We start from the raw sequence: 11111 nt of genomic DNA, 5'->3' as shown, positions 1-11111 counted from the left end.
CTCCTCTCCTCTCCTCTCCTCTCCTCTCCTCTCCCCTTTGAAAAAGGAATGAAATGCAGATGATGTACATACACAAATCAACTTGCAAATGAAACAAACAGAAATTAAAAGAATGCCCAAAGCTACAATTTAAAACTCTTTAAAGAAAGTACTCTGATAAGAATTTTCATTCACTTTAGTTTTTCAGGTTCCCAAGGATTCTGCAGAAGGAAAGAAGCTGCAGGAAATGAGGGAAGCATTGTGTTCCGAAGGGAAAGAGAACAATGGTAAAAGTGGTTATGTAAATAAACCCAAATCATCCCCTTTGAGAGCCCATTGCCTGAGAGACTATACAATCACAGGGAAAATAATCTGATCACCTACTGTTTGCTATTAACGGTGATAGTATTTGAGATGTGGATATGTGTATGTTAACATGCAAAATAACTCATCTCTCACAGGCCCCCCAGAAGCTCAGCTGATTCATGGTTACTCTTAATCTTCTTTTCCCAGACAAGCCAGCAGTTAAAATACTAGTATTCCTTGCAGATCTGCATAATACTCTCTCTCTGACTTCTAGAAACAAAATGTGCTCTCTGTCCAGCAAGCTGGCAAAGCAGTGGAGCTGACAGCTGCTTCTACATTTCAAAGCAGAAGAAAACATGGAAGGAAAGCCAGGAGTTCTGTTCCTCTAGAAACTCTACTCTTCTTGTGCTGAAAGATAAAGCAAAGATGGTACAGCCTTAACCTCATATATTCCTATATATCATGTGTTTTTTAACTCCAAGAAATGTGGCAGGCAGAAAATGGTTTGGTCATTTACAGTGCCTTCATTTGGTTTTCCCTGGGTCAAGTGATCTTCCTGCAAGCTACAGAATTTTCATGTCTTGAAACAAATTCTAAATTGTGTGTTATGAAAAATAAAATAAAACATTTCATAAAATACCTTAATTACCTCTAGGTTTTCATAGAGAAAACAAATTACATACTATCAGCATGGATGGAACTCCCAGCATTTAAAATACTTACTTCTGTTATCTCTCTCCATAAGTTTTATTTCTGAGGGCTCCTAGCTTCAAAACCACATCTACACCTGATCTAGAGTGGCCGATTAACCATTGTGCTGTCATTCATGCTGTCTTTCACCATGGTGCTGTGCAAAGTAAGAGTAAACAGGTTGGGTTTTGTCCTTGTGTTACACCATTCATAGATTGACATTGATCACAGAATGATCAATGATGATGGCAGAAAGGCTAGACTGAAGAAGATTATATCATGACGACTAAATAAGATTTAGGGAATGAACAGTTTTGAGTAATCTTATTTATTTATTTATATTTGCTATCTAATTAAAAATCTGTGATTAAAGCAAAAGCTGAGGAATGATCTTGTCCCTCTTTACAACTACCTGGACGGAGGTTGCAGCAGGGAGGATGGTGGTCTCTTTTCTCATGTGACAAGGGACAAGATGTGAGGAAGCAGTCTCAGATTGCACCAGGGAAGATTTAGATTGGCTATCAGGATAAATTTCTTCACAGAAAGAGTGGTTAGGTATTGGAAATGGCTGCCCAGGGATGTAGTGGAATCGCCATCTCTAGAGGTATTTAAGAGACATGTGGTTGGGGTGCTTAGGGACGTGTTTTAGTAGTGGACTTGGTAGTGTCAGGTGATGGTTGGACTTGATGATCTTAAAGATCTTTTCCAGCCTAAATGACTCTATGATTCTATGATCCTGAGCTCAGAATCTTGGTTCACACTGCTGGGCAACACCTGAACACCACACCTTCAACACTGAATTCAAGAGATAATTTTGGTATGAAATATAAATCCCTGCGTCATTGGATCTCAGACGTCTAGGTGTTTGATTTTTCTTCCATGTTTGGTATATGCAACTAGAGTCAGACTGAAGCTAGCCCAGGTGAAGCCACCTTTAGATTTTTGGTTTTGAATGAGTCCCTAAACATGCTAATAAGCAATAGGAGAGTATATGGAGGATCTGAACAGGCTAAGATGATGAGAAACCTCATAGGTAGCACTTGGACATGTAGGGAATGATTCAGGCTCCTAGGCATAGGTGTCTAGTGCAATCTGAGATGACCTGCATTGTCCTCTTTCACATTCAAGTAGTGCTTCATAAGGGCACAGGTTCTGGGTCTTGTCTATCAGCCATATGTGAAAACTTCAGACAGTTTAAGCTATCTCAAATAGTGTTAAAGACCTATGTTTAGGTACCAGAATCTGCCTTCTAGGCTGGGATTCATCTCACCTAACATCAGGCATCTATATTGTAAGTGGTCTGCAACTTCAAAGCTACTTTCTTAGGCTCCATCGCAATCAGTGGGAGATCTACAATACAGTCACTATTCTGTACCACTCCCACTGCATGAGATGAATCATATCTCAAGCTCCACTGGCTCTGTTGGCCATATCTTTGCAGACCTTAACTGGGGCCTTGACAGTGTTCCCATGTCTAAATCTGAACTGTAGGTACATAAAGGTTGTGTAGATACCTAAAAGATGGCAAGGCAAAGCAAATTTTTTTTCTTTATAAAAACAGTTCTTTTGCAGATCCAGGGTACGTTTGTCTTGACACAGTTAAATAACTAAAGATATTTGAATGATTCTATAATCAGAGCAGTCAGCACTGTTTCATGGCTAACAAGCACAGAAACAGTTAAAAGTTGTAAAAGAGTAAAAGTTGTCTCCTTTGGCTGCAGAACCTTCTCAGCTGGAAGATATGCAGCTTGGGTCTTATTTTTGAAATATTATTGTGATGATCTTCCCATTGCTACAGGTCTCTCTGCCACAGGATTCACAGTTTTATTGGGTTGGATTATCATACATCTCTGAAAGAAATGGCTGGTACTGGGAAGATGGAACAGCTCTCTCAAGAGAAGCCAAAACTTGGTAAGCCTTCATAACTTAAGACTAGTGTGGTTCTCTCCTCTGGGCTCCAGTAAACTCCATGACATTTATGATTCCCCTTTCCCATGTTTACCACATGTGCAGTGATGAAGGAACATGGAGATCATTTTATCTGCTATAGGACTACTAATTCCTGTCCTGTGTAAGGAACAATGGGTAACAAACTATGGCTCAGTCACAGGCCCTGGACCCCAAAAGACAACACAGTAGAAATAAAATAGCTCAAAGGGAGAAATGACTCTACATTCCAGTGGCAAATCATTATCACTACAAATCCAAATATAGAGTACATGATGTCAGTAGGACGTTATTAATCCATATCTTTTAATTTTCTAGGACAGTGTTATATGAACACATCTTCTGTGCTTCCTTATATGGACGGATTATTTATGCCAGTAACTCCTGTTTGACAAAGCAATTCTGGATTTGTGAGAAAGGTGCTATTCATTTTGCCTGAAGAAGCACTGCAAGTAGGGATGCAGGTTCTGTCACTGTTATATATCATTTCTAGGAACCAGATGTTTTAAATATATTTTTATTTTAGGTTGTTTATCATACAGCTTTCTCAGAATGGTGATACAAATAGATAGATCAGTAGAGACAAAACTTTCTCTTTACCTGCATTTTATCTCCTAGGCTTATGAATGAGAGAAAAATTCTACAAGCTAAAAGCTAAAAACATAGGAGTTACTTTTAGAGAGTTAGCTACTGTCAAGAAATGATACTTGCATGACTGTCTAGAAGGTCAACCACACATTCTCTTAGATCTCTATATTTCTTAAGCCTCACTCAGAATTTCTTCTTTCCTCAGCATTTTACACCTGTCAGTCATAAAGCATTCCAACTACATTCTTGATGATTTTACCCACTGAATCACTGTACATACTAACTAGTACACCCTTAAGCCTTTCTTTGACGATTTTGCCTAGTCATGCCTTCATTCCTAAATCTGTTCTTCCTGCTCTTTCCCTTTTTGAGATATAGGAATGGGGAAAGAACACAAATGTCTTTTTACCCACAAAATTCTCTTTGCATGTGTACTGATATTTATAGAAACAAAAGGAAGAGTACAGGGAATTGTTAGAAGAGTACAGGGAATCCCTGGAAGCAATCTCATTGAAAAGTAGAGCCAAATGTCATGGTGAGAATAAAATATTACCCAAATATAATTTCAGTGCTATCGTAAATATAATTGCTATACAAAAACCAGCAAGGATAGCAATGTCATGCTCCATTCAGAGCTACATTCACTGACAGTTCAAGCTAATGTGCAATCTATGGCCACAAATCTTACTTATGTTCTTGTGTTGTCTACACTGTTTGGGATCTCTGGAGCCCAAGGAACATACTACGTGACATACTTGTCGTACTTCCTAGAATAAAATGAAATCTCCAGATTTCTCAGTGGAGTTTCATTGCATGAGTTCTTTGAAGTTCTGTGTTAGGAAATAGACATCTGTTTAGTATCACATATGCAAACTTTTGTTGTATATATATGTATATACTCTTTGTATGTATGTATGTGTGTATGTATATGCCTTAATACTTGGAAACTTTCCCTAAAATAAATGAAAAAAATGCTATGCCATTAATATTTATTATTTAATTTGAAAATGATCTCAAAGACTGAAGCAGTTCCTTAGCTAAACAAACAAAAAACCCTCTATCTAATGCGCTGAAAGATTTTTGTAAACTGAATAAAATCACAATATTCAGTAGAGCCAAGTCCTAATTTATTGGTACTAGAGGTTTTCAAGAGGATTCTGTTCTGTGATTTGGTTTTATGAGCTACCAGATGAACTAACTAGAATTCCTTACCATTGCAATAGGAAGTGCATGCCTGAAAGTAAGATATGTTTCATCTGGTAGATAGGGAGCTAGTAGGTGGGGACAAGGAGCGGAATGAAGCCCTCATATTCCACAAGGAAATGGTTAACAAACTGCTACTCCACTTAGATGTATGCAAGTCTGTGAGGACAAATTGGATCCACCCGAGGGTACTGAGGGAGCTGGTGGAAGTGCTTGCCAAGCTGACTTCCATCATTTATCAGCAGACCTGGCTATCAGGGGAGATCCCAGTCAATTGGTGGCTAGCAAACATGACACCCATCTACAAGAAGGGCCAGAAGGAGGATCTGGAAAGCTACAGGCCTGTCAGTCTGACCTTGGTACCAGGAAAGCTCATGGGGCAGATGATCTTGAGTGCCATCACACAGCACTTACAGGACAACTAGGTGATCAGGCCCAGTCAGCATGGGTTTATAAAAGTCACATCCTGATCAATGAACCTGATCTACTTCTACAACAAAGTGATGTGCTCAGTGGATGACAGATAGGCTGTGGATGTAGTACCTAGATTTCAGTAAGGCTTTTGAAACCATTTCCCACAGCATTCTCCTGAAGAAGCTGGTTGCTCAAGTCTTGGACAGGTGTACGCTTTGTGGGGTTCATAACTGGCTAGATGACCCGGCCTGAAGAGTCATGGTGAATGGAGTTAAATCCAGATGGAGACCAGTCACTAGTGGTGTCCCCCAGGGCTCAGTATTGGGGCTATTTCTCTTCAATATCTTTGTCAGTGATCTGGACAAGGGGATCAAGTGCACCCTCAGTAATTTTGCAGATGACACCAAGTTAGGTGCAAGTGTTGATCTGCTCCAGGGTAGGAAGGCCCTGCACAGGGATCTGGATAGGCTGGACTGATGGGCTGAGGCCAACTGTATGAAGTTCAACAAGGCCAAGTGCTGGGTCCTGCACTTCGGGCACAACAATTCCAAGCAGCATTACAGGCTGGGAGATGAGTGGCTGGGAAGCTGCCCGGCAGAAAAGGACCCAGTGTATTGGTCAATAGCTAGTTGAATGTGAGCCAGCAGTGTGCTCACATGACCAAGAAAGCCAACAGCACCTCTGTCTTGTCCCCCCAGATTCATACTTACTTTCTGTCAGTGCTGGTTAGAGCACTGGAGGCAGCTAACAGGAACTGTAATAAGGGAAATCCTAATATGACATAAGGAGAAAATTCTTCACAGTGTATGTGGCCAAAGAAGGAATGGGTATCCAGAAAGTCTTGGAGATCTCCATTCTTGAAGACTATGTGAATCTGACTGGACAAGTCCTTACAAGTCCCTACAAGTCCAAACACAAGTTTGGAATGGACCTACAAGATCACCTAGTCCAACTGTCCTCCTATCACCAGTACTACCCACTATGCTACTAAATCGTATCTCGTAGCACCTGGTCCAGACACTTCTTGAACACCACAAGGGATGGTGACTCCACCACCTCCCTGGGCAGGCCATTCCAGCACCTGACCACTCTTTGAGAGAAATAGTTTTTCCTGATATCTAATCTAAATTTCCTCAGACGCAACTTGTGGCCATTTCCTTGAGTCCTATCATTAGTTATCTGGGAGAAGAGGCCAACCCCTTCCTCATCACAACCTCCCTTCAGGAAGTTGTAGAGTGCAATGAGGTCTCCCCTGAGCATCCTCCAGACTAAACAATCCCAGCTCCCTCAACCGCTCCTCATAAGACTTGTGCTCCAGACCCCTCACCAGTTTTGTTGCCCTTCTCTGGACACATTTCAGGTCCTCAGTGTCTTTCATATAGGGAGGGGCCCCAAACTGAACACAGTACTCGAGGTGCAGCCTCACCAGAGCTGAGTACAAGGGGACAATCACTTCCCCAGTCCTGGTGGCCACACTGTTTCTGATATAAGCCAGGATGCTGTTGGCTTTCTTGGCCACCTGAGCACACTGCTGGCTCATATTCAGACAACTGTCAACCAATACTCCCAGGTCCTTCTCTGCCAAGCAGCTTTCCAGCCACCCATCCCCCAGCCTGTAGCACTGCTTGGGGTTGTTGTGTCCCAGGTGCAGGACCCAGCACTTGGCCTTGTTGAACCTCATCCCATTCACCTCAGCCCAGCAATCCAGCCTATCCAGATCCCTCTGAAGGGGCACCCTACCCTCAGACAGATCGACACTACCTCCCAACTTGATGTCATCTGCAAACTTACTGAGGGTACACTCAATCCCCTCATCTAGGTCATCAATAAAGATATTAAACAAGACAGGCCCCAGTACTGACCCCTGGGGGACACCACTTGTAATGGGATGCCAACTGGACTTAACTCCATTAATCACTGGGCATGGCCCTCCAGCCAGTTCTTTACCCAGAGAAGAGTATACCTGTCCAGGCCACTGACAGCCAGTTTCCCCAGGAGAATAATGTGGGACACCGTGTCAAAGGCTTTGCTGAAGTCTAGGTAGGCTGCACCAACAGCCTTTCCCTCATCTACCAGGCAGCTCACCTGGTCATAGAAGGAGATGAGGTTGGACAAGCATGACTTGCCTTTCATGAACCCATGCTGGCTGGGCCTGATTCCCTGGATTCCATGCACGTGCCATGTGATCTCACCCAGGATGATTTGCTCCATTAACTTTCCCTGGAACTGGGGTCAGGCTGACAGCCCTGTAGTTCCCTGAATCCTCCTTATGGCCCTTCTTGTAGATAGAGTCACATCAGCAAGCCTCCAGTCCTCTGGGATCTCTCCAGATAACCAGGAATGCTCATAGATGGTGGAAAGCAGCTAGGCAATCACCTCCACCACCTCCCTCAGCACCCTAGGGTGGAGCCCCTCTGGTCCCATGGTCTGGTCTCATGGACTTGTGACATTCCAGATGGAGGAGCAGGTCTCTAACTGTCTCTTACTGAATCACAGGGGGTGATTCTCTACCTGGATCACAAGGGACTTCCAGGTCAGCATGTAAAGTACCCTGAGAACTGATCCTACTATTAAAGACAGATGTAAAGAAGGCATTGAGAACCTCAGCCTTTTCCTTATCCTCAGTGATCACATTCCCTGCTGCACCAAGGAAAGGATGGAAATTCTCCTTGGTTCTTCTCTTACTGTTAATATATTTGTAAAAGGATTTATTGTTCTCTTTTACTGCAGTGGCCACTCTGAGTTCAAGTTGGGCTTCTACCTTTCTAACTTCCTCCCTGCATATCTTAGCAGCTTCTTTGTAGTCTCCCCAAGTAGCCTGTCCCTTCTTCCAGAGGACGTATATTCCCTTTTTCTCCCAGAGTCTCAGCAAAAGTTCCAGGTTCATCCATGTCAGTCTTCTTCCCCTCTGGCTTACAGGACTCAGGAACAGCCTGCTCCTTGGCCTGTCTTGACAAGCATCCAGGCTTCTTGGACCCCTTTGCCCTTCAGAAGTGAATCCCAAGGGACCCCTGCAACAAGTGTCCGGAACAGGTCTAAGTCCACCCTCCAAAAGTTCAAGATAGCAGTTTTGCTAGTTACCCTTCTGACAGTACCAAGAATAGAAAACTCTACAATTTCATGGTTGCTCTGATGAAGACAGTCCACAGCCTTCACATCTCCCACCAGTCCTTCTCTGCTAGTGAAGAGCAGATCTAGTGGGGCAACTCCCCTGGTAGGCTCCTGTACCAGCTGTGTCAGAAAGCTATCTTCCACACACTCTAGAAACCTCCTGCACTGCTTCCTCTGTGCAGTATTATACTTCCAGCATATGTCAGAAAAGTTGAGGTCTCCCATGAGAATGAGTGCTGGTGATCGTGTAACTTCTGGGAGCTGCTCATAGAATGCCTCATCCTTCTCTTCATCCTGATTAGGCGGTCTATAACAGACCCCCACCAAGATGTCACCCCTACAGGTCTTCCCCCAGTCATTATCCATAGACACTCAATTTTATCACTCCCAACCCCAAGCTCTTCAACGTCAAAACACTCTTTAATATAAAGAGCCACACCACCCTTCCTTCCTTGTCTATCCTTTCTGAAGAGCTTGTAGCTGTCCATCTCAGTACTCCAGTCGTGGGAGTTATCCCACCATGTTTCAGTTATGGCAACTAGCTCAGTTAGCTTGCCACACAGTCGCTTCCAGCTCCTCCTGTTTGTTGCCCATGCTGTGTGCTTTGGTGTAGATGCACTTCAGATGAGACATCTGCCTCACCCCCAGCTTCAGTATTGTTCCCCTAGGCTCTTCTCTGGTGAGCCCTGTTTTATCCCTTTCCTTTATAATCATAGATAGCTTCAAGCTCTCTTGATGCATCCTGCTAGGTCCTGTGCTAGGATCTGTTTCCCCCTTTGAGACAGGTGAGTTCCATCCATCAACAACAAGCCAGGGGTCGAGTAAACTGCCTCATGGTCAGAGAACCCAAAGTTCATGTCTTGACACCAGCCTCTCAGCCAATTATTCATTACCTGTGTTTTTCTAGCCTGCCCCATGTCCTTCCTTGAGCAACTTTACCATTACTTGAAGCTGGCAAAGCTTTGAATAGGAAGTTGAACTAGTTGACTTCCAGAGGCTCCTACCAAAGGTACTTAGGACAAAAGTCTTAAGACTTAAGACACCAGAGTTTTGCCATGCATCTCTTATTGGGGGTACCCAGACTCCTAGACACAGGTTTAAGTCCTGGTTCATGCATCTGTAGTGACGGGTTTAAAGTTACAACATCTCATTGTCACCCTACAGATTCCTGTCACTTGAACCCTGCCTGGTCTTTCCCACAATACCTTATTTCCTTAAAATCCTTCACTCTGTTCCTGTCTTCACTCAGTCAGGATTTGCAATTGCTTTGTGTTAAATTAAATAAACATGCACTTATCTGAGGTACCTGAGGCAGCAGGTAAGGTGCAATTTCACAACCATTCAGAACCTTCTTACTTGGCTTTCATGACTTAATACATCTTGTGTTCTCCTGGCAGGGGAACTTCCAGAGAAGAAAGGGGAGAGTGCGCAGCACTGTGCAGTACGCCAGCAAACAGTAAGCTACGGCTTTGCAAAAAGAAGAATGGGCTCCTATTGTAGTTGGATGATGTAGAGAAGTTGAGAAGGAGTATCCAGTCTTTTGTTTCTCACTTTCTAAATTTTTCTAAGTTATAAGAAAGAGGGACAGATGATGCTGTTTCAATTGATCTACTGTTGTTTCCTTGGTCGTTGGGAAGGAACAACCGGAAGTATCAGTACAGGCTGGAGAGGAGCTCTGAGGAGAAGGCCCTGGGGGTCCTGGTGGACGACAGGTTGACCATGAACCAGCAGTGTGCCCTGGTGGCCAAGAAGGCTAATGGGATCCTGGCGTGCATTAAAAGGAGTGTGGCCAGCAGGTCAAGGGAGGTGATCCTCCCCCTCTACTATGCCCTGGTCAGGCCTCACTTGGAGTCTGTGTCCAGTTCTGGGCTCCCCGGTACAAAAAAGACTCCTGGAAACAGTGCAGCGGAGGGCCACAAAGATGATATGAGTTCTGGAGCATCTTCCCTATGAAGAAAGGCTGAGAGACCTGGGTCTGTTCAGCCTGGAGAAGAGAAGACTGAGAGGGGATCTTATCAATGTGTATCAATATCTGAGGGGTCGAGATGGAAGGATGTAGCTAACCTCTTCTCAGTGGTTTGTGGGGATAGGACAAGGGACAACAGCCGCAAAATAGAACACAGGAAGTTCCACACCAACATGCGAAAGAACTTCTTCACGGTGAGAGTGACGGAGCACTGGAACAGGCTGCCCAGTGTGGTTGTGGAGTCTCCTTCTCTGGAGATGTTCAAGGCCCATCTGGACACCTAATTGGGCAGCTTGCTCTGAGGAACCTGCTTTGGCAGGGGGGTTGGACCCAATGATCTTTCGAGGTCCCTTCCAACCCCTACAGTTCTGTTATACCCTAAAAATTGTAGTGAGTCTTCCCTTCATACTTATGGATCACAGAGTCATGAAAAGATTTAGCTTGGAAGGGAGTTCTGAAGTGAATCTGTTGTAAACTCTTGCTCAGCAGAGCTAATTTCAAAACTAGCTCAGATTGCTCCAGCCTCTGTCCAGTCAAGCTCAGAAAATCTCCAAGGACAAAGCTGCCACACCCTTTCCAAGCACCTCTTCCAATATTTGACCACCTCAATGTGATTTATTTTTCCCTGTGTCAGATCAGAATTCCCCTTCATGTAATATACTCCCAATGCTTCTTGTCTTCCATTGTACATTTCTGAGTCTGGCTTCATCTCCTTTATACCCCCCTTTATGCAGTGACTCCAATTAGTTTGTTAATAGCTTTCTTTTCTCCAGGCTGAACAAATCCCTGTAAATCATGTGCTCCGATTCCTAATTATCTTTGTGGCTACCCCCTTGACCAGTTTTAGTATTTTTGAGGTTTAGATGATTTATTTATTTATTTATTTATTTATTTGTAATTTTTTCTT

At 43.6% G+C, this 11111-nt stretch overlaps 1 protein-coding gene across 1 annotated transcript in view; it reads left to right on the top strand.

Moving 5' to 3' along the window:
• The window catches only part of LOC118160616 (C-type lectin domain family 1 member A-like), a 19048-nt gene extending 15667 nt beyond the window's left edge, over nt 1-3381 (top strand). The window contains exons 7-10 of the mRNA XM_035315450.1: nt 180-266; nt 560-714; nt 2774-2886; nt 3241-3381. Of these exons, the coding sequence (XP_035171341.1) occupies nt 180-266; nt 560-714; nt 2774-2886; nt 3241-3361 (476 nt within the window). The 3' untranslated portion in view covers nt 3362-3381. The remainder of the gene's footprint in view (nt 1-179; nt 267-559; nt 715-2773; nt 2887-3240) is intronic.
• The last annotated feature ends 7730 nt before the right edge of the window (nt 3382-11111 follow it).

Source organism: Oxyura jamaicensis, chromosome 1, assembly GCF_011077185.1.
Source record: "Oxyura jamaicensis isolate SHBP4307 breed ruddy duck chromosome 1, BPBGC_Ojam_1.0, whole genome shotgun sequence".
Classification (NCBI taxonomy): Eukaryota; Metazoa; Chordata; class Aves; order Anseriformes; family Anatidae; genus Oxyura; species Oxyura jamaicensis.
Note: the sequence above shows the minus strand (reverse complement) of the source record. Positions and strands in the feature narration are given on the sequence as shown.